The 24,137-nt window shown below is 42.9% G+C and overlaps 1 protein-coding gene across 15 annotated transcripts in view; it reads left to right on the top strand.

The window, feature by feature from the left end:
- Positions 1-24,137, top strand: part of TRPM1 (transient receptor potential cation channel subfamily M member 1) — a 143,694-nt gene that overhangs the window by 77,528 nt on the left and 42,029 nt on the right. For 11 of the 15 annotated variants that reach the window (XM_058736836.1, XM_058736835.1, XM_058736828.1 and 8 more), the window contains 13 exons: positions 608-803; positions 2,067-2,280; positions 2,930-3,054; positions 3,938-4,109; positions 5,958-6,132; positions 6,568-6,691; positions 7,705-7,777; positions 8,678-8,778; positions 17,119-17,292; positions 18,559-18,693; positions 18,909-18,959; positions 22,034-22,174; positions 23,096-23,125. In XM_058736836.1, the coding sequence (XP_058592819.1) occupies positions 608-803; positions 2,067-2,280; positions 2,930-3,054; positions 3,938-4,109; positions 5,958-6,132; positions 6,568-6,691; positions 7,705-7,777; positions 8,678-8,778; positions 17,119-17,292; positions 18,559-18,693; positions 18,909-18,959; positions 22,034-22,174; positions 23,096-23,125 (1,711 nt within the window). Of the gene's footprint in view, positions 1-607; positions 804-2,066; positions 2,281-2,929; positions 3,055-3,937; positions 4,110-5,957; positions 6,159-6,567; positions 6,692-7,704; positions 7,778-8,677; positions 8,779-17,118; positions 17,293-18,558; positions 18,694-18,908; positions 18,960-22,033; positions 22,175-23,095; positions 23,126-24,137 lie in introns of those variants that run through there. The other 4 variants (XM_058736832.1, XM_058736830.1, XM_058736834.1 and 1 more) reach the window with 3 other exon arrangements.

Genomic DNA, 24,137 nt, shown 5'->3' with positions numbered 1-24,137 from the left:
CTCTCTGCTCCTCCCCTGCTAGCACTCTGTCTCTCAAAAATGAATAAAATGTTAAAAAAAAACTATCAAAAACATAAATGTAGGGGTTTAAACTATAAAACTCTTAGACAAAAACATAGGAGCAAATCTTCATGACTTTGGATTTAGCAAGAGATTGTTAAATTTGACAATAAAAGTATAAGCAGAAAAAGGACTATATTTTCAAGGTTACTAATGTAGAGAAATGTTTTATTAAGCAACAGAAGAATTCAACAATTTGAAAATTCCTGGAAGATCAATTCTGTCTGTATCAGGAGGACATGATTACACTTTGTCACAGCATGTTTGATAATTGATGCCCACGTTGATGTTTTCAAGACATCAAAAAAGAGTTAAAATATATGCAGTACAGAAGGACAACTATCCAATGTGCTTTAAATGGACTGGTATGTAAATAGATATAAGTTGATTATCTGGAAAAGGCCGTCATAAGGGACATTTCTATCCTTAACAGAGCCATATAAGGAAAGTGTTAGTCTGCCCCTGTTCAGGTGCTACCCTCCTGTTGAGTTTAACTCCTCTTAAGGAGGAAAATGTTATGGAAAGACTATTTTGTCCTTGTTTTCAGGTGTTGTTGTGGCCAGCTTACCAACCAGCATATCCCCCCTCTGCTAAGTGTAACATCCAGCAAAAATGAAGAGGAAAATAAACAGGTGGAGACTCAGCCCGAAAAATGGTCTGTCAGCAAACACACCCAGAGCTATCCAACAGATTCCTATGGAACTCTTGAATTCCAGGGTGGTGGATACTCCAATAAAGCCATGGTAAGACAGGCTTTAAAAAAAAGGGATGCCACTGTGTAAGCTCACAGTCTCTATCAGAGGCCCAGTCTCCCAGCTCCCCAGACTGCAGACACCTGGATCTTCTTTCAGGGTGTGACTCAGTCTTCCTAGATATTTCATTGTAAAGGGAAGAAATATAACTGCACACTCAACTTTTTAGCCATGAGATTTCGAAACTGAGCAATCTTATAAAGAGCACGTAGTGTCACTAAGTTCATACCAGAATTGTGAATCTACAAATCATGCAACCATACTCATCACTGAGTGATGAGTGAGAAATTACGCTATTTGTTTTTTGAGGTTGTTTGGGGTTTGCTTTTGTTTTTTATAACTGTGAACCTTCCACTCCCCCTTGAATGGGTTAGGAGTGTCTGGAAATATCTCCCTCTGAAGTTCATCCACAGCCTCCCTAGGCCTGCATTCAGCTGGCCCAAGAAGACTAAGGTCTTTCACATTTTCACGTAAACAGGGAGTGCCCTCTGCCTTTCAGATGAGCCCTGCCAGAGAAGGGAGGCGTTAGCACTGTGATCCCTTTCAGCTAATTCTGAATAATACTCCCACATGTCCAGTCAGATCGTTTTTGCAATTTCATTTTATTCCACTGGCCCAATGTCATTGTACAAATAAAATTCAGTTGCGTTCCAAATAGCACAACAGAGTCTTCTGGAATGGCACCCTACATATCGGCATGGACACAAAGAGGCTGTTCATAGGGGCAAAGGCATCTGACCATTCATTTCTTCTTCACCTTGGGAAATGGTCAAATCCAGAGATTAACCCAGGATCCCCATTGTCAGCACCAACACAATGTGGCCAGTGAGAACTCCCTCAACAATGCCCTGTCTAACCTCTGGAGACATAGTTCTAGCCGGGCCCCTTTGGAATTGATTTTCTCAAGATTGAGGATTGCCAGGTAAAACACAGGACACCCAGCTGTATTTGGATTTCAGATAAACAACAGATAATTTTTTAGTATAAACATGTGCCAAATATTGCATAGGTCATACTTACGATAAAACATTTTTCAATGTTCACATAAAATTCAAATTTAACTGGGTGTCCTATATTTTTATTTGCTAAATCTGGCAACTCTTCCAAAGTTCCTTTCCCTCACTTAGCCACAGACGCACACAGAAGGACAGAAAGCCAAAACCAAAAGTGGTTGGACACGAACAGTAACCCTGTTCCCTTGTGATACAAGAGGAAAACCAAGAACAGGTACAAGCAACACATACTCTTTTGCAGTATATCCGTGTATCCTATGACACCAAGCCAGATTCGCTGCTTCATCTCATGGTTAAAGACTGGCAGCTGGAACTCCCCAAGCTCTTAATATCTGTGCATGGAGGCCTCCAGAACTTTGAGATGCAACCCAAGCTGAAACAGGTCTTTGGAAAAGGTCTGATCAAAGCCGCCATGACCACTGGGGCCTGGATTTTCACTGGGGGCGTCAGTACCGGTAAGAGCAGGCCCCTCCCCTTCCTGTAAACATACAAACCCAGAACTCATTATAGTTCCCAAAGAGTTGTTGAATAATTAAGATCAAAAAAACAAAACATATTGCAACCTGACAATATTTATGACAGAAGTGAAATCTTTGTCCAGTAGCTTATTTTTTTATTTTTATATTTTAGTGACAATGGTCAACATTTCCAGCACCCACAATGTGCCATTCCTCGAACTGAGTCCTGTACAAGCCTTGTTCTCACTGAGGCCCTTGACAATCCTTTTTGCCATCCTATGGGAGAGGAAACAGAGGAAGGGAAGGGTTAGGGCCATGCCAAGCAGTCTGACTCTTGACTTTGGCTGAATGTAGCCAAGGAGCCCCACTCACTTCCATCTTTAGGTCTTAGAAATTTGTAAAGGAAATCCCTGTACCATTGCTTTGGTTTTTGGTTTTTGTTTTCCCTTTTCTAGGAGCTAATGCAGGGTGACCAGTTATCATGAGCTCAGACTTCTAATGTACTTTCTTTTAATGATGAAGATCATTATGCTTCAACCCTATTCCATAGGGAATGGAGTGGTTCAGAGAAGGGGTCCCTAAAGTTCATAAGTAATGGTATGATGGGAGGAAAGGGCCTAAAAATATGATCCATGGCTATTTGTAGGTGTTATCAGCCACGTAGGGGATGCCTTAAAAGACCACTCCTCCAAATCCAGAGGTCGGGTTTGTGCTATAGGAATTGCTCCGTGGGGCATCGTGGAAAACAAGGAAGACCTGGTTGGAAAGGATGTAAGTGTTTTCTCCCCAGATATTGGCAATTTTTCAAATCAAAGTCTTTATATTGAGATAACTGTGGATTCCCTTGCAGTTGTAAGAATAATAAAGAGAGGTCCCATATGTCCTTCCTCCTTTTCCCAATGGTAACATGTTGCCAAATGTGGTATAGTATCACAACCAGGATATTCATAACAATACAGTCAAGATACAGAGTATTTCCATCACCATTAGCATCACTCATGTTGTCCTTTAATATCCATGCCTAATTCTCTCTGACCTCTACCATCTCTTTAACCTCTGGCAGCCACTAATCTTCCCCTTATCTCTATAATTTTATTATTTCAAGAATGTTCTATAAATGGGACCATGCACTATGTAACCTTGAAGACTGCTGTTTTGTGATTTTTTTTTTTATTGTTGTTGTTTTATTCCACATTCCTAGAGATCCATCCAGGTTGTCGTGTGTATCAATGGTTCATTCCCTCTTATTTCTGAGTGGTTTTCCACAGTATGGGTGTATACCACAGTTTGTTTACCTGTGTATCTGTTGAAGCACATCTGAGTTGTTTCCAGTTTGGCTATCACAAATGAAGTAACCATAAATGTTCATGTACAGGATTTTGTGTTACTGTCAGTTTTCATTTCTCTACAGTAAATGCCCAGAAGTGTGATTGCTGGGTTGTCATTATCTAAAATGATTTATTTGTTTTTTCTAATTTAATATATAAATTTGCAAACAGAAATTTTCAACAGAGAGAGGACAGGGAAACAAGAGTAGGTTTAAGTGCACAGTTAGATGAAGTTGCCACTACATACGTATGTATACTGCCTGCTTCCCCTGGTAGTCTTAATGTCTACATTCTGCAGCGCTGATCTATGTTGTGCATTTTGCCAGGTAACGAGAGTGTACCAGACTATGTCCAACCCCCTAAGCAAGCTCTCTTTGCTCAACAACTCACACACTCACTTCATCCTGGCCGACAATGGCACCCTGGGCAAATACGGTGCCGAGGTGAAGCTGCGGAGGCAGCTGGAGAAGCACATCTCTCTGCAGAAAATTAACACAAGTAAGTTCTGGCAAAGCCCATGGGTGCTGGGCTGCCACCCCTGCCATGAAACCCAGGCTTAAATGGAAACTTCCCAAGTGTGTTTAGAGTTTCCACTTTGATTCTCATCAGATCCACAGAACAACAGATCAACAGACTTGTCTAGAGCCCTTAGTCTGGCCAGGTACCAAATCACACTTGCTGAGCTGTGTGGTGATACTCTGCCCCAGGTTTACAGGGAGGGGCCATGTGAGAAACAGCCCTATAGCAGTTGTCATGGTGACAGCATTGCCCATCATGTTGCCCAGTGTAATTACTGTAGTTATTTTTGTAATGTTTGAACACGAAGAAAGTTCCTCACTCAAAGACATAGTAGGATTTCTCCTGTCAACTAAGTGTTAGTTGATCATTAAAGTAAATATCTCTGTAGCTCTGGGTCTCTCACCTAGACTAAGGTGGGCTGGATGGGGAGACATGTGGAGACAGCCACAGGAAACATCTGCTCCCCATGGCCCCACCTGTGCTGGTCCAGGTGGCACAGCCCTACAGCAGGGCTGCCTCCAGGGGGTGGGTGGTGAGGTCAAGCTCAAGAGAAAGGAACAAACCACAACCAGATGAAATAATAATGACTGGTTAGGATGAAAATAACTGTTGTTATCTCTTGAAATGTGCTCCCACTCTGGCAATACTTATTGCCAAAATATCATTAAAATATTTTAAAGACTATTTTGTTTTCACCATCCCTGATAAGGTTTTTGTGAAAGCCAGTCTAAGGCCTGGAAATGGTCATTGTCAAGCCCAATTAAGGACCTGTGAGTGCAAGTGGTTAGAATGGTTGCCTGCAAAGGGGAGTGGATAAACTACTTGGTGACTGATTTTTTTGTTCTCACATTTTTAATTGTCTTGGACTCATAACTTTTCACACTGCCCAACTTCATCTGGCCATGTGACTTGTGGGCTTCCCTTTGTCATCCTTTGCCTAGGGCTCTGAGTGAGGCAGGGACAGCAAAGGGGTGCTCAGTCGTCACCTCTCACAGCTTGGAGCTTCGGGGAATCCAGCCTATACCAAGAAGAACCAATTTTGCCCTGTTTCTAGAAAATGAAGTGATTTGGCCACCAGATTCCTGAAGACTTAGAATGTCAAGCCTTGCTTGGCTTGGAAATCTCAAAGGCAGGGTCCGCCTCATCTTTACCTGTTTTTCCGGTATCTGTTGGCCAGGACCTGGCACAAAGCAGACCCTCCGTGCATATTTGCTGAAATGAACTTCACTGAGATTATCTTGGTAGGAGAAGAGAAAGTTGTTCAAAATTTTTTAGAGTTCCTGACTATAGAAATGCATCATGGAAGCAAACCAGAAACTCTGAATTCGGCCACTTGAAATGTTTAGATTTCCTCCTAATGTATGCTAGCAGATTTTATCTGAAGGCCTTCAGAACTATGAGACCAAGGACATTTCTCCTACTTGCCATTTGTTAATGTTGATCAAGTAACTCCCATCACAACTAATGGACGCCTGGGAAACACGCTTAGAATATAATTTGTCCTGGCTAATCTGGGGTAAAATTGTCAAGTAGACAAGTTTGTCTCTGTGGCTCTTCCACTCCCACTGTCCTCCCTCTCCAGAATCTCAGATTCTTGGACTCCTCCTGCTTCCTCCTGCTTCTCAGAGTTCACCCTGCTTGTTCTGCCTCCAGAAGTTAGCCTGTCCCTACCACATTCCCAAAGATTCCTACTATCTGATGGAGACAGAGGGAGGACTCAGGGAATAAGTTACTAACTGATGGGTTAATAATGGTGGTCCAAGTTGCCCTCTCAGGTAATTTGTGCCATGTCGTTGGTGTGTATGATAAATGTGTTTTACGTTGCAGGGCTGGGACAGGGTGTGCCTGTCGTGGGCCTGGTGGTGGAAGGAGGCCCTAATGTGGTTTCCATTGTCTTGGAATATCTCCGAGAAGACCCTCCAGTCCCCGTGGTGATTTGTGATGGCAGTGGGCGAGCCTCGGACATTCTGTCTTTTGCACACAAGTACTGTGAAGAAGGAGGGTAGGATTTCTGACATGTTACAAAGGGTGGGTTTTTAACTGCCTTCTTGTTAGGCCAAAAGAAAACCCTAAGTGATACATTTAGCCATTCCAAAAATGCTAAATAATGAAGATTTACTAGATCTCTCCCATTTTCTGAGGTCAGCATGTGAGGGAGCTGTCAAGAGCATGATGTTTCTTACAGAATTCTTTCTCTGGGGGAATATGCTCTCTTCCAACTTCATTTTCCCTTATAAGGTTTTCAACCAGCCTGGAATTTAGGACACGTGTGAATGCAGTTTTTGACTGTGGTCCCTTTTTTGTCTCCTAGCCTGGGATACCCTCCAATGGTAAAGTTTCAAATCAAAGACACCAGACGGACATAGAGTTGTCTGATTTATTCATGTACAGATTTAACTCATATTGTTTCCTTCTCTTTTGCATTTCCTTTGAACAGGATAATAAATGAATCCCTCAAGGATCAGCTTCTAGTTACCATTCAGAAAACATTTAATTACAACAAGACACAATCTCATCAGCTGTTTGCAATTATAATGGAGTGCATGAAAAAGAAAGAACTCGTAAGTGTCTTGAGTTTATTTCCAAACCAGCTCCACAGAGAGAATTATGTTTCCTTTCTAATTCTGCCCATATGTGCATGATGGACTTGTTCATATTTTAGTTTCAGACTTTTCCAAGGGGCAGTTTACAAATCCCTACCAAATTGGCTGTTATGCCCACGTGATAGAAACAGACTAAGCATGCACAGGGAAGGGACCAAAGTGCTTTCAGAGCTTAGCACATGTTAGGTGACACCATGCTACGTTGCACCAGTTCTGAGGTTTATGATATTAATCATACGTAAAGCCATGAGGAGCGACAGACACACCCTTTTAGGTGCACTTACGAAATTCTATCACTTCACTCTCCAAATACAGTAATTATTTCCCACTCCTTGCCTCCCTAATTATGCTTGTAAGGAAGACACACATAAGGTAGCCCCTTCAAAATTTTAAATCTAGAGGGATGCCTGGTTGGCTCAGTTGGTTGAGCATCCAACTTCAGCTGAGGTCATGGTCTCATGGTTCATAGGTTCAAGCCCTGCATCAGGCTCTGTGCTGACAGCTCAGAGCCTGGAGCCTGCTTCAGATTCTGTGTCTCCCTCTCCCTCTCTGCCCCTCCCCCACTCATGCTCTGTCTCTCAAAAATGAATAAATGTTTTAAAAAAATTTTTTTTAATTCTAAATCTACAAATTTCCTACAACTGTAGCAGTTTTCTGAGTAGAAATTATTTTGTCAACTTGGTAGCAATTTAGATATTGGAGTATGTAGATACTGAATGGGCTCTTTCCTCTTGAGAGTAGTGGAGTAGATTGGGTAAATAATAAAATAGGTATCCAGGCAAAGACTCAGAGTCAGGAAAATCAAAGTTATCACTTGTGGAAATGAAAGACACCTGGCTTAAAATCATTCCACTTCCAGAATCATTGAATCGCATGTCAGTCTCTATGGTCCTTTAAAAAAAAAAATCCAATTCTCCCTTTTAGTTTCAACTTTGCTTTACCTGGTCTTTTCATGATTAACTTGTTTTCAGGTCACCGTGTTTAGAATGGGTTCTGAGGGTCAGCAAGACATCGAGATGGCAATTTTAACGGCCTTGTTGAAAGGTGAGCTCTCAGGAAACAGTGACTCCTGGCCTCTCAGTGCTGGCCTAGGCCAGGGCTTTGCTCATGGCCAAGAAACCACACTCCCTCTTCTCCTGCCAGGAACAATGTCTACTGGTGATCGAATCCAGAGCCAGCCAGGCTGCCTGGAGTTATCTCACTGTGAAGCCATGGCAGAACAACAAAGCTCACGATGGGTGTCTTGGGAAGGGGTATTTTCTGCGGGTGCCAATGGACCATGTGGGCGGAAGTCAGACCAGTTTCTATTCATAACTAGTTCATTAAGGGTTTCCTCATAGAGGGGGAACATGGGTGGTTTTTCATTTGCCATCACTGCAATGATTTGTTCAATTTCCCCATCCTGCTCCTAATGATAGGCTATGACCTGGCCACTCACAGGTCACTCTAGGACACACATTTCTTCTCTGCCTCTTGGCTACTCTAGGACAATGAGAGGGCAGGGATGAGAGAGGAGAGTGTCACCATCGGACCAGGTGCCTGGGAGTGCTGTGCTGGTCTCCCCACGGCTGGGGGCTGGTGCTCTTGGCCTGTGCCCACCTTTGGCCTGAAAGGGCTGATGTTAAGGCAGTCCCAGGGCTTCTGCCCTCCTGCAGATGAGGGTCCTGGAATCACCAGGTTCCTCCTCTGTCCCTTCAGGGACACCAAGCCAAGCAGACATGGAAAGAGGTGGCCTCCAACCTCCTCCCAGGCAGCTCTTTGAGAATATGGAGTTCTTAGCTTTGGGGCCTGAGTAGTCACTCAGGGACAAGAGAAAAGGCAGGAGTGCTTAGTTCCAGGCTGGCGTGAGCCAGCCCAGGGAAGCCCGTGCTCACCTCCCAGCACCTGCCTAACTGGGGCAATCCAGGCATGGAGTGAGAAAAGCCTTGTTTCTTGCCTTTCCAGGGACAAATGCATCAGCCCCGGACCAGCTGAGCTTGGCACTGGCTTGGAACCGCGTCGACATAGCACGAAGCCAGATCTTTGTCTTTGGGCCCCACTGGCCGGTGAAACTAAGTGTTTTTCATCTCATACTAGCATGACCTTGTATAGATGATATATTAGTATGTTCTCCCTCATTACACAGATCTCAAGAAATTATCTGGGGTTTCTGATGATCCAACGTTAAATGCATTAGGGTCATTAAATGTTGCTATTTAACTTCCAAGAACCAGAAAGAAGAGCCACTAGTACTAATTATAGATTCAAAACAGTACTCTTAAAGAAATAACCACTAAATATTTTATCTTTGCTGGTGAAGTGGGGTTTACCCTATTAAAGAAAAAGAAGAAAGAAAATAGCCCATTAAAATTAAATACAACAGTTGCATTGAGAGCATCGTCTTTTTAAATTATGTTCCATGGTACCCTGGAGGCCTAGAGGATTTTAGGGTGGGGGGGTCTTTGGGGGTGTGGTATGTATGTGTCTGTGTGTAGCATGTGTGTGGTGTGTGTTATGTGTGTGGTGTGGTGTGTGATGCCTGTGTATGGTTTAGTGTGTGTGTGGTATATATCTGTGGTATCTGTGTGTGTATAATAATGATTAATGTGTGACAGGATGTTTGTGGGTGTGATACAGCTATGTGTGTGAGTGGTAGGTGTGTGTGTGTGCAGAATGAACATGTGTGGTAATCACCTCTAGGCTTTATTTCCTGATGGTTCCATTTTCACGCCAGGCTGTTTTCATCTCATGAATGCCATACCTGAGGATACAAATTGGATGTTTTAAAGTCCTCTTCTGTTCCCTAAATTATCTCTATTTTTCTCCCTGGTCAGCTGCTCCCATTTGTCCACTTTGTCTTTTTCTGTTGCAGATCCTGGCTTGTCCATCCCCATTTCCAAATGAGGGATGGGACCAATTAATCATAGGAAGCTTACTTTGCCATTAAACAGCTCTACTTTGCCATGTGCAGATTGGAACAGACTAGTGAGGCTCTGGACCTCTCTATACAGGTCCTTCCAATGATTTAGCGACCATTCTTCCGGTTTCTGCCTGCGGGTGAAGCCCGGGAATGCAGTTACTCTGCACCTGCCCAAGGGGGTGTTGGCAGGGCACACAAGAGGGGATGGGGGATGAATGGCCTCCTGTCCTGTAGACAGTCCTTCCACTGATCACCATGCTTTCTACCAATCATTAGCTCTCATTCTCTGAAAATCTGGTCCTACTTCTGCTACCTTCACATTACTCCTGGTTTACTCCTTCATGGTTTTAACTACCCGTTAAGTATTTCCACAAATTTGTTAATAGCTCTTGTCTGCCTCTTCTCCTTGAAATAGATTTTTCTTTATCATAGTCTTCTGTTATCATTTCCATGAGGAGGAAGGGCAAGCAGGAGACATGTGATCAAGACTGCAACCTGGAACTAAAATCCTTCTCAGTCTCACCATAATGCAGTATATGGTCTCCAAAAGTTTCCTTTAATGGTTGAAGCACATGATTAACTATGTGCTGTGAATCTATAGTCTTTCTAGAATTCTTGACATAATAGAGAACTTGTGGTAAGGAGTATTTGATAATTACTACACAATAAATCAATCCTAGGTCTGATTGGTTATATTTTATTAGTCAATATTCTTCTATTTTTTTTATTAAGTACAAAAATAAAAACTGTCCCCAAAAAACTCTTTGTTAAAGGGTTTTGTTAAAAACATAACAAAAACTGAGGCACCTGGGTGGCTCAGTTGGTTAAGTGTCTGACTCTTGGTTTTGGCTCAGGTCATGAGCCCCACGTAGGTGTTCGAGCCCCACGTAGGTGTCTGAGCTGACAGTGTGGAGCCTTCTTGGGATTCTCTCTCTCTCTCCTGCCTTTCCTAGCTCTCTCTCTCTCTCTCTCAAAATAAATAAACTTTAAACCAACAATAACAACACAGAGAGAGGTAGTAGTGTTTGATATATACATATAACAAAGTAATTTATTTAAATTGAGTCATAAAAACTTGGACTAACAATTTTTTAAGGGAATAGGCTAAACTCCACCTGAGCATGTAAGAGCAAGGTTTGGGGACATCTAGACCACTGCCCATTTTAAAGACCAAAATCTATAAACCTTGGCCAGTTTCACTGAGATTTCTGAAACAGAAAGAAATATCTGCATATTTTTTATGATGAGAACCATTTATTTGGCTTCCATCTGTGGACAAGGGCTTATCCTTTGGCAAAACCATGAACTAGAACCTTAAATTCAAAGAAATTGGTAACAATGCCTGATATTTCGGTCACACACTGTGTTTTACCCCATGTGTTTACATACATGAGCATTACTGGACCAGCCTTCACAACTCTGAAATAGATCTGATTGCCCTCATTTTATAGTTTGGAAAAATAAATTGATATCCCAAGAGGTTAAACAATTTTTCCCAAGTTTACTCATGACACTTCTAAACAGCATGTAGATCAAAGAAATCTCAAGAGAAATTTTAAAATATTTTCAACAAAATGAAAACGAAAATACAACTTAAAATTTGTGGGATACAGCAAAAGCAGTGCTTAGAGGGAAATTTCTAGCATTGAATGCATATATTAGAATAAAAATTAAAGCACAGATCAATAACATTGAAAACAGGGGTGCCTGGGTGGCTCAGTCAGTTAAGCGCCAGACTTTGGCTCAGGTCATGACCTCATGGTTCGTGGGTTTGAGCCCCGTGTCGGGCTCTGTGCTGACAGCTCAGAGCCTGGAGCCTGCTTCAGATTCTGTGTCTCCCTCTCTTTTTCTGCCCCTTCTTTGTTCACACTCTGTCTCTCTCTCTCAAAAATAAACATTTTTTAAAAATTTAAAAAAAATAATATTGAAAACAGGAAATCAATGGAGAAAATCAACAGAAACCAAAATCTAAATCTTTGGAAAGATCAATGAAATTAATAAGCCTCTAACTAGGCTAAGAATACTAATATCAGGAACGAAAGAGAAAACATCACTACAGACTCCATGGACATTATAAGGATAATAAAGGAGTATTATGAACATTATCCCAGCAAGTGATTGTTTAATCCATATTTGAGGTTGCAAATAGGAATTTCCTCTCTCCAGATGTGGTCCATGCCATCCCTTATCCTTCTAAAAGAGCAGTGCCCACAAGTTAACATCTTGTGCAGCCCCAAACGGGACTGTCATCTGCCCTAAGCTGGATCTACACATCTAGCACTACAACAAATATAATCTTTCACTCATATTAAGTTTTCATCTGCAGCAATTCCCAAGGGTTTTGTCATGCTTACACCTGATAAACCACATCTTTCTGTTCTGAGGTTAGCTGTTCTGGGGCCCAGATGGACCCAGGTGGAAGACATCTTCCTTGTTACACATCACCTTGCTAGATTCAGTCCATTATGTCAGCTTATCAAAATTTTTAAATTTCAATTATGTCACCCAATATACTTACCATCTCATTTTCCTTTCAGCCAACTCAAATGCTAAAGTACCAACCCTCTCTCCAGCCTGTCACACCTCTCTTATTATTTGTGATTCCTCCAGAATAGTTGTCTCCAAGGTATTTTAATCGAAAGAGCCCTTTCTACACATGGCATCTTGAGTAGAGCAGCAACATATAAAGCAAATAAGAGCTGAGCCCACCCCATTGGCCACCTTTCCCCAGGCAGCCCCTGAAGCCCCTCTTCAGAGTAAAGGGCTCTAGTGGCCCTGGCTAAAAGCTACCACTGTAACATTACCAACCACCCTCTTAGAATCCTAAAGTGTGATCCTTGAAGGAAGAATGGGTGAGTCGTTTGAGCATCTAGGAATATTCTTATGATGCCTGACCATATCTACTCCATCTTTAATTCTCTTCAATGACAAAGATGGATGTTAAAAAAGAAGAGGAGGGATTCTACTCCTTCTCATTCACTCAGCAGCAGCAAATGGTGGAAATAATCTCTTCTTTGGCTTTCTTGAACCAAACCATTTTTTTAAAAAATCCCTATTTTTACTCATTCATTCACTTAACAAATGTTGGTCAACCACTTCCTATGATAGGTTCTAAGGACAGAGGGGTGAATAAAACAGACCTTTCACAGCCCTTCTAGAACTCTCTGTGTAGTGTTGGTGTGGACATGGTGTGACAGGGTGAGCAGGGAAAATGAGGCAGACAAGAAACAGATAATCAGATGAATAAATATTGAATTGTAAATTGTAATAATTGTTAAGAAGGAAAAATGCACATTTCCATGAGACAGAATGTGGGGAATGGGAGGGCTACTTTTTATTGAGACACCAGGGAAGACCTTGCTGAAAAAGTGGAATTAATGCTAAGACCAAATAGGTGAATAGATGCTGGCTGGTGAAGACTGAAGGGAAAGCACCTTCCATCAAGAGAGAAGAGCATGTAAGGAGCCTGAAGTAAGAAAGAACTGGACATTTTCAAATAACTTACTGAAGAAGAAAAAAAGGCCAGTGTGGCCAGAATGCTGACAAGGGAGTGACTCAGGAGGAGGTTGCAAGCCAACCAGGAGCTGTGCATTATGAGCATTGCAGACCTGGTATAGGACAGAAGGCTGGGTCTGAGAGCTTGGGGAACCACTTAAGGACTTTTCTTTTCCTGAGCAACAATAAATATTATCTCACACGGTGTCTGTGGGTCAGGAATTTGGGTGTGGTTCAGCTGGGCAGTTCAGGCTCAGGCACTCCCATGAGATTATCCTTAAGCCATATGCTTGGGCTGCAGTCATTTGAAGGCTTGACTGGGGCCGGATGATCCACTTCAGGTTGGCTCACTAAATAGTTGGCAAGTTGGTTGTTGGCCTCAGTTTCTCCCCACATGAATGCTCCATAGGGCTGCTTGAAGCTCTTCATGATAAGATGGCTGGCAATTTTTGCTCTTCCATCAGGTCTTTCCCCTTTTGTTTCCTCAACTGCTGTATCATCTTGTTTTTGCTTTTTTCCCCCAAATTTTTTAAAAGTTTTATTTATTTATTTTGAGAGAGACAGAGCATGAGTGGGAGAAGGGCAGAGAGAAAGGGACACAGAGAATCCCAAGCAGGATGGAGCCCAACATGGGGACTGAACTCACGAAACCATGAAATCATGACCTAAGTCACAACCACGAGTTGGACACTTAACCAACTGAACCACCCAGATGCCCCACCCCCAATTTTGTTGTTGTTGTGGTAAAAGTCATTTAAGTAAAATTTACCAGGATGCCTGGGTGGGTCAGTCGGTTAAGCAATTGACTCTTGATTTTGGCCCAGGTCATGATTTCGTGAATTAGAGCCCCACAGCTGGCTCCGAGCTGACAGTGCAGAACCTCCTTGGGATTCTCTCTCTCCTTCTCTCTCTGCCTCTCTCTCTCAAAATAAATAAACTTTAAAAATATAAATAAATAAATTTACCATCTTAAACATTTTTAAGAGTATAGTTCAATTGATCTAAGTACATTCACATTGTAGTGCAACCATCACCATCATCCATCCATAAGACTCTTCATCTTATAAAACTAAAATTCCATATCTGTGAAACAATAACTCCCCATTTCCTACTTCCCCCAGCCCCTGGCACTCCCATGTTACTTTCTGTCACTATGAATTTGACCACTTAAATACGTCATACAAGTGAAACCATACAGTATTTATCCTTTGATTGGCTTATTTCACTTAGCATAATGTACTCAAGGTTCATTTCTGTGTGGCATATATTAGAATTTCCTTCCTTTTTAAGGCTTAATCATATTCTGTTGTATGCATAGACCACATTTTCTTATCCGTTCATCCATCAATGGACACTTGGGTTGCTTCCACCTTTTGGCTATTTTGAGTAATGCTGCTATGAATAAGGGTATACAAATACCTACTTGAGACCATGTTTTCAATTCTTTGGGATATATACCCCAAAATAGAATTGCTGGATCATAAGGTAATTCTATTTTTAATTTTTTGAGGGGCTGCCAAACATTTCCACGGCAGCCACACCATTTTACATTTCCTCCAACAGTGCATGAGGGTTCCAATTTCTCCACATTCCTGCCAACACTTGTTTTTGATATGGGTCACCTCATTGTGGTTTTGATTTGCATTTCTTTAATTATTAATGATGTTGAGCATCTTTGCATGTACTTGGACATTTGCAGATCTTATTTTGAGAAATGCTTATTCAAGTTCTTTGCTTGTTTTTGAATCAGTTTGGTTTTTGTTGTTGTTGAGCTTGAGCTTTAGGAATACTCGATAAATTCTGGATATTAATCTCATCAGATATGTGATTTGCAAATATTTTCTTCATTAAGTGTGTTGCCTTTACTCTGTTGATACTGTCTTTTGATGCACAAGTTTTTAATTTTTGATGAAGTCCCATTTGCCTATTTTTTCTTTTGTTGCCTGTGCTTTGGTGACATATCCAAGAAGTCATTGCCAAATCCAATGTCATGCCTTGAATCTGTTGATACTCTTTTGATGCACAAGTTTTTAATCTTTGATGAAGTCCCAATTGCCTATTTTTTCCTTTGTTGCTTATGATTTTTGGTGACATGTTCAAGAAGTCATTGCCAAATCCAATGTCATGAATCTTTGACCTAGGTTTTCTTCCACAAGTTTTATTGTTTTAGCTTTTACATTTAGGTTTTTGATCCATTTTGGGTTAAATTTTGTACATGATGTTAGATGAAGGTCCAACTTCCTTCTTTTTCAGGTGAATATCCAGTTTTCCCAGCACCAGTTGTTGAATGCTGTGTCAAGTTTTCATGAGGATTATAATTGTCTTGTCTACATGAGGAGTCGGCCAGGACACTCTTTCATCCATATCTCTGCGTTGACCAGGGACCACACAAACTCTCATGGTGCCCTCAATGAAATCTCTACCCCGTCCCACTTAAGTGTTTTAAGCAGGAGAGTTACATGGTTTTATTTACATATTTAGGATCATTCTGGATTTAACATAGAAAATGTGTTGGGTGGGTGCAATGGCAGGTAGGAGGAATCCTGTTAAAAGGTTATTGAAGTAATTCAGGGGAGAAACATCACCTGGGGCTAGAGCAGAGGCAGAGGAGAAATAAGAATTGGACATAGTAAAGCAATATTTAGCATTAAACATGATGTGCCTCAAGACAGATTAATCGTGGAAGAGGGCAGTGCAGGCAGCGAGATGTCAGCAATCTCCCCCTGTTCTCTGGCTTGCTACTGAGTTCAGGGACACTGGAAGAGGAAAGGTTGGAGGGAGTGGTTTTGAGTGTGGTTTTGGACATCATGAGCTGTAAAAGCCTTTGAGATATCCAAATGGAGGTGCCAAGTTGGGAATAGGAACTCTAGGGAGAGACATGGACCGAACCTAGAAACGACAAGTCAATTGCAAACACATGGGGACTAGCAGTATGGGCCTCAATACAGTTGCTGAAGGAGAGTAAAGAAGGAAGGAAGGGGCTGTGGATAGAGCCCCAAGGAGCCTCAACATTTACAGCCAGTGCTGAGAAGCAGTGGCCAGATAGGAAAACCAGAGCATGCATTACCAGAGAAGCAGGAAGAGGCTTGAGGGGGAAGCAGGCAGCAGAGTCAGATGCGTTAAGAGCCCAGCATGAGACGGACTGGGAAATGCCCATGAGGTGGTACCAAAACACTCAGCCCCTGCCACAGCCAGAACCATGGACAGATGGGAAGAAGCAGCATGGAATACATGGAGCAGGGTGCGGGAAGGGAGGGATGGACACTGTGCATGCAGACAGTTCACCAGAAGAGTTTGGCCAGAGGACAGGGCAAGTCCGGCAAGATAGGACTTGGCAAGATAGTAACTGGAGGGGTCAACTTTGTCTCAACGTTGGTATCACTGTGTCTGCACCAGGGCCATATACCCCCAGGCTCTCCATGTGACTGGAAGACAGGCCCAGTAGCCAGGTCCCACTTCTGCACTGCCTCCTGTTCTCTGAGTGGAACACATTCTTCCCTCAATGCATTCAGTCTGTCGCCACATGGGTGCATCTCAGTAACACCCAGCAGGCCTTCTCAAGCCACCAATAAGCTCAGTCATGATTCTATCCAACAGGCATCCTCAGGTTTACAGGGTGTACTTTGTCTCTGACCCCTTCACGATCATTTTCTCCTTTCTCCTTAGTTGCATTAGCAACTATCAGCACCTCCCCTTTGGTGCCTCTAAGCATCCCTTCCTTTGGGCAAAAACACATCAATCAAAATATCAGCCACTTTAAGCACACAAGTAGCAGTGGTTCGTAGTATCAGGGCTTCCTCCAATAGGCAGTAGGCCTGCAATGATTGTGTGTGCATGTGTGTGTATGTGTGTGCATGTTTGTGCGTGGGTGTGCTTACATGTGCATGTACACACACGTGTGCACGCAGAGGTGAGGGGGATCCGTGCACCTGTCTTGGGACAAGGGACAGCTTTAACACTGTTCCCCAACTCTGTTTGCTGTGGACTGCAGCCCCTGGGAAGCCTGGCGCCCCCCACCGATAACAAAGTGACGGAGAAGGAAAAGAAGCCACCTACAGCAACCACCAAGGGGGGAAGAGGGAAAGGAAAAGGCAAGAAGAAGGGGAAAGTGAAAGAGGAGGTGGAGGAAGAAACTGACCCCCGGAAGATCGAGCTGCTGAACTGGGTATGTCTTCACCCCTCTTTCCCAAGATCACAAGTCGGTCACCCTCTTTCTCCAGGGGAAGGGGCAGTTGTCTTTGCTTCAGCCCCACCTGGGCCCTGAGTCCCGGGAGGCAGTGGCAGAGCATCCACAGGATAGTGCCAATATTTCAAAAGGCAACAGCAGGCTTCACAAACACCAGACATTCCGGCTTTGTGGGAGAATGAAGCTACTCAGAGAGGTTGCCCACCAGTGGCTCTTTCTGCCTGATGCACACATAGATGCTTCATGCCTGAAAATATGGGAAACAAACCAATTATCATGAAATAAACACAGTTCAGGGAACAGAAGAAGGAGCCTGTGGTTGAGATGTGCAGGTAACAGCACTTGTCTGGGCTGGGAGTCTGAGCCACACGCCGCACAGTATTCCTGGCCTTGCTGCTCTGAGGACACAGGTAAGGAGGGTGCTGAGCTTCTGCGGCGACATGTGACTGGCATTATCACAGCCACTGACCCTGGTGGCATGCTGTGAGTCCACAAGTTCCATCCAGCTACCACATGGTTATCCTCAGTCAAGAACACAAACTCTCCCCCACTGCTGTTTCCAGAAGTCTTCACATTATACTGAGTGCTGAAGGACAGAGGCACAAACGATAGATAATAGCATATAAAATATTACAACCGACCGCCTCAAAACATTGTTTACCAAGTCCGGAGCTTGGAGATTCAAGTACTGATTATAGTACTTATAAGAAAGAATGCTACAGCTTATGTGGTGTTTCTTTCCCATCTTTATATTAAAAGAAAAGAGAATAGGGGCACCTAGGTGGCTCAGTGATTTAAGTGGCGGACTTCAGCTCAGGTCATGATCTCACAGTTCATGGGTTCAAGCCCCATGTCAGGCTCTGTGCTGACAGCTCAGAGCCTGGTGCCTGCTTCAGATTCTGTGTCTCCCTCTCTCTGCCTCTTCCCCACTTGCACTCTGTCTCTGTCTCTGTCTCTCTGTCTCAAGAATAAATTAAAAAAAAATTTTTTTTAAAGGAGAGAAGCATCTACTTTTCTCCTTTTATCAAGCTTTGATACTTTGACAGGACAGGTAGGGGCCAAATTGAGAAAAACGATGGGAGGTGGGGCGTGTTTACTCAAGACAAAGAGCAAAGAGAACCAGCTTCAACTTGCTCGAGGGTCTGGGGGGGTCAGAATGCACTTTCCCAGATGCTTCCCATCTGCCTCTCGCCTGGCACCCCTCTGAGAGGCCACTCACAGGGTCCCTGGTGTTGGTTTGCACAGGTGAATGCTCTGGAGCAAGCCATGCTGGATGCTTTAGTCTTAGATCGGGTTGACTTCGTGAAGCTCTTGATTGAAAATGGAGTGAACATGCAGCACTTTCTCACCATTCCGAGGCTGGAAGAGCTTTACAACACAGTAAGTGTTCTAGAAGGGGGGAGGGCAGAGGGGAGCTAGCTGTTTGAATATGTTTATTACCGGTGCATATTTTGCATAAATGCTCTTAGATGAACACGAGATCACTGGAACACTGGTTTCAGCTGGGACATTAATTCTATGGAGTAGGGTAGGATTTAGCTCTGAGAGTTCAAGAGAAAAACATACTTAATATGACTGAATGCTTCTCTTTTCAGAGGCTGGGTCCACCAAACACGCTTCATTTGCTGGTGAGGGATGTAAAAAAGGTCAGTCTGCCATTTTATAATTCTTACCTATTGGCATCTTTCAATAAGACATTTTATAAAGGAATTTTTTAAATTTCTAAAGTGTGTTGTCATATTATTAGAGGCATAAGAAAGAATGAATTCCTTTCTCCATAAAAGAGTTTACTAGAGTGTATTATGCTAAGCGAAATAAATCAGAGAAAGACAAATATCATATGATTTCATGCATATGTGGAATTTAAGAAATACAACAGATGAACACAGGGGAAGGGAAGGAAAAATAATATAAAAACTGAGAGGGGAGGCAAACCATGAGAGACTCTTAAATACAGAGAACAAACTGAGGGCCGCTGCAGGGGAGGTGGGGGGATGGGCATTAAGGAGGGTACTTGTTGGGAAGAGCACCAGGTGTTGTATGGAAGTGATGAATAACTGGGCTCTGCTCCTGAAACAAATACTACACTGTATGCCAACTAACTTGAATTTAAATAAATAAAATTTTTAAAAAAGAGTTAAAATTAAAAAAAAAATTATCATTTTCACGTTCATCCCTACACATGCCAGGCTTATGTTGAATGACTGATTATGGCACCTTGGCACCATTACCAAGGCCCTGGGCAACAGCCAGGGAGGTGCCATCTTACCACTGGCCTGAGCCTCCATCTTCCAGTGGAACCCCATGTTCTGTATCTACTTTTAAGATCTGGGGTTCACTCCCTTCACTGAGCCAGTCTCCAGAAGGAACGTGCCTCATGTCATTGTATGCGTTCCGTGGACTATTCCCTCATTAGTGAGTGATAGATGTTTTCACCCCTTTCCACTGCTGCTGACTACTTACAGTCTGTGTTCTTGTAGGAGCTCGTTCGTTCATTGTTGTGTCACGTCGCCACAGGCTAGAGGATTAGATTGGGTTAATGTGCGAGTGATTCATTTTGCTAGGATGCAGTCCCTGGCTTGCCAAGTGTGGAACATGTATTCATACTCTGAGCAAGAAAAAATAACTCAAATGAGAGAAATAGAGTTTTCAGTCAGAGTCCCAGATAGTCTGGCCATCCTTTGCACAAATGTCTCCTAATAATATAGTAATTCAGCTTCTATAGACACTCATTGGATCAGCACAGGATCAATGTATCCAGGAACCAAGACGGACCAGCGCCCTTACTTCGCCCATAAGGAATCCGATTTCCTGGAATTCTTAGATTAAGATATAAACATTCAAAAGCCACAGCTACCCAAGTTCAGACCCAAACATTTCTCACCTAAATGGCTTCAACAGTCATCTTCCCACCTCTAGCCCCACGCCCCCTGATCATCCCAGTCACAGGACTCCCCGACTTAAAATCCTCCAAAGTCTCATGAAGTTTAAGGTCCTTCTAAGAAACTTATACTCCACTGGGCCTAGTTCCATCAACATCCCCTACTCTCTCCCCTCACATCCCCACCACAGGGTACACATGCCAGGCTCTCTTGCTCATGTCTGTTGTGCCCTTCCTCTTGTCCCCCACAGTTTCTTCTCCACCTGCTCCTAGCTACCTGGGGTGTGCCTTCTGCAGGAAGACATTGCTTACCCTCCCATCCTCCCATCCAGGCAGAGTTCAAGAGTTCAGGGCCAAACTCACTGTCTGTACCTTTGCCACCTCCTCCAAAACATTGAGCTCCCTGAGGGCAGGGCTATATCTCTTTATCTCTGCATATGGAGTCCTGAATGAGGTGAAGGATCAGGATAGGGGCTGAACAAACTCATTAATGCCCGAGTGAAGTATCTGGTAAGTGTGGCTAGTTCTAATGTAAAGGGAGGACATTTGGGGGGCACTTGGGTGGCTCAGTCGGTTAAGCATCCAACTCTTGATTTCGGCTCAGGTCAGGATCTCACAGTTCATGTGATTGAGCCCCACATCAGTCTCCTCACTGGACATGGAGACTGCTTGGGATTCTCTCTCTCCCTCTCTTTCTGCCCCTCCTCCACTCACTCTCTGTCTCCAAATAAGTAAATAAATAAATAAATATTTTTTTTTAAATAAATAAAGGGAGGACATTTGGGATGTGTAATTTCCATGCAATGAACCCAGGTTCCCACCATCACTTCAGTCATGTGAAATTAAACAAGCAGCATATGGTGCATAGCAAAAAAAAAAAAAAAAAAAAGTCCTTATAACTGACTGGTCATCTCTGCCTCCTAGATGAGTCAGCTGTCCAAGGATATGAATGACTGGCCAAGCTGGTCTCAACACACCCCGTTGTATTTTGTTGCAACAGTCTGCCCCTTCACCGACTCCCACACACACCAGATGCTTTTGTAGTGCTTATGTTCTTTTTTTTTTTTAAGTTTATTTATTTATTTTGAGAGAGAAAGGGAGTGAGCAGAAGAGGGGCAGAAAGAGAAGGAGAAAGAGTATCCCAAACAGGCTCTTCACTGTCAGCACAGAGCCCCAAGTGGGGCTTGAAGTCCCAGAACTGTGAGATCATGACCTGAGCCAAAATCAAGAGTTGGACATTTAACTAAGAGAGCCATCCAAGCACCGATGGGGCATGTGTTCTTACCGAAATGTGAGGAGTCCCCCAGAAAGTCACAAGGCACTGTGTGGAGCTTTCTCCAAGAAATTTCCAGCCCCAGGGATACTCTGTCTTTCTGCTGCCTCCCCACGAGGCCTCCTTCGGGTCACGTGGGCCACTTCCTCCTTCACCATGAAATCTGGATTCCAGGCCCCTGAAGCCAGCTGCTCCCCTGCAAGCAGCTATCAAAGCTCCCTCTCAACACAGCTCATCTGCTCTCACAAAGGAGGTCCCACACTAGCTGCACCGTATCTCCCCTACGTCTGCACGTGCACACTGCAGGCCATTTTGAACCAGCCCATGGACAAGCCTAGGGCTCTACCCTGCAGCCTCGTGGCTTTCTAATTCTTCTCACTGGGAAAGCTTTATCCTTTTTCTCCCTCAGTCATATGGTAATAGACTGAATATTGTTTAATGCCCCATTCCTCACATCAACACCCAAGTTTGGGCCAGAGAAGGCCACTTAAACCAGGGGTGTGTGATGCAGACCACACATGGAGTGCATCCTTGCAGGGCCTGACACACAGTTTCTTTTCTTCCAGGGCAACCTGCCACCAGATTACCACATCAGCCTCATTGACATAGGTCTTGTGCTGGAGTACCTCATGGGTGGGGCTTACCGCTGCAACTACACTCGGAAGAGCTTTCGGACCCTTTACAACAACTTATTTGGACCTAAGAGGGTAGAACTAAGTGAACGTGTGGTGTTCTGTGGTTCCTAGAGTCACATGTGGTCCCTTGCTGTCCTTTGCAATAGAACAGCCTGTTCAAAGCCAAGTTCATTACCTCATCCCCAAGCACACCTGCCCCTCTTCCTTTAGCAATTCAGGTGTGTGTATGCACAGTCCCTAGAGATGCCCCAGTTTCACCTGGAGCCTTTACCCCCTTAGCAAGGCAGGCCCTCGGCCCATCAATTACGTCTGCCCTCTGTCCTTTATCTACAATAGCCTTCTTCCCGGGACCCCTTGTCTCTGCCCTCTCCAATCCATCCTACCCTTATAGCAACCTTCATCTTCCAAAGCAAGGGGCGTGACCGTGCACTCCCTGCTCAAATATTTCCAGTGTTCCCCACCACCTGAGAAATCACCACCAAGCTCATTATCATAGCATCCAAGGCTCTCTGACCGTCTGAGAGCTGTCCCACGCTGTCATGGGGTTGGCAGGGGGACCACAAACCTCCACCAAAATCAAATTGTACTACTGTACTGGCCATGTCTTTCCTCTAATCAAAATTCCACACATTCACAAGCCCAACTCAAATGTTAGATCTTCCATGAAGCCCTCCTCTCGCCTCGCCCTGCCGCCCCCCATGTAGAGCTTTTAAGCTCTATGTCTGCATTTCTATTAGTGAAATTCTATGGTTCTACCTGGAATACAGGCCATGTATTGTCTGCACATCTTTCTCGTTAACTGACTTTGGCTGTCAGAAGCAGTTTCCATACTAAAGGGTTTCTTTTCCTTGAGTATTATTCTTAATTGATAATGATACAAAGTACTTTTTAACCTAGGATTATGTCCCCTTCTAACCACACTGCTAACGTACTACTAACGTTACTGCTACTAATATTAGTTATCTGATTAAATTTTCCTCTTCTATTATGCAGCCTAAAGCTCTTAAACTTCTAGGAATGGAAGTAAGTAAGATTTGTTTTCATTGATTTTATATCTTTCTCAAATATATGTAGGCTTCTTTGTGTTGCATTTGTTTAAAATAAAATTGAGGTTTTTTTTTTTCAATGGATCAATCCACCACCCTACACACCAACATTTATTTAGATGGTGTAGTCAAATCATAAAATAGGATAATAGACATTCCCCAAAAAAAGGTTAAAAACTACTTAATTCATTTTATAGAGTTATCAAAACCATAATTTCAAAAGGAAACAGAGTAAAGAAACAAAAGAGCCCCACACAATCATAAATAATAGCTCAAGAAATTCAGTGGCATATTTAAAAAATTCTAAACAAGTCATTAAAATCTTCTAAGAATGCAAGTATAATTTAATGTTAGTGAATTTTTTAGTATATTACGTCACATCAAGAAGTCAAAGAAGGAAAACAGTATAATAGCATTTTTATTTTTTTAATTTTTTAATTATTTTTTATTTTTAAAAAAACTTTGTGTTTTATTATTTATATTTGAGAGAGAGATAGACAGAGTGTGAGCACGGATGGGGCAGAGAAATGGAGACAGAATCTGAAACAGGCTCCAGGCTCCTAGCTGTCAGTACAGAGCCCAACATGGGGCTTGAACTCACATGCAGTGAGATCATGACCTAAGCTGAAGTCGGATGCCTAACCGTCTAAGCCACACAGGAACCCCTGATTTTTTTTAAATTTATATCTTCTTTCTTTTTTTCTTAACCAAACTGACCTACATATTTGAATTTTTGCTTTATCAAGCAACTTTCTTTTTTCTGCTTTTGTTCTTATTAATATCTGCTTCATTTTTATTCATTCCTTCCATATACTTTCTATAGAGTACTGTTTTGTTCTATTAACTCCATTTGAAAGTGAAGTTCACTCATTTTCAATCTTCCCTTTATTCTAAAAAATGCATGAAAGGTATAAATTTTTCTCTGCACATTGTTTGCATGGTATCTCAAGGTTTGAGTAAATAGAAACTTGATTACCATTTATTTCTAA

Source organism: Neofelis nebulosa, chromosome 7 (genome assembly GCF_028018385.1).
Source record: "Neofelis nebulosa isolate mNeoNeb1 chromosome 7, mNeoNeb1.pri, whole genome shotgun sequence".
NCBI lineage: Eukaryota > Metazoa > Chordata > Mammalia > Carnivora > Felidae > Neofelis > Neofelis nebulosa.
This window is presented reverse-complemented; position numbering and strand designations above follow the sequence as displayed.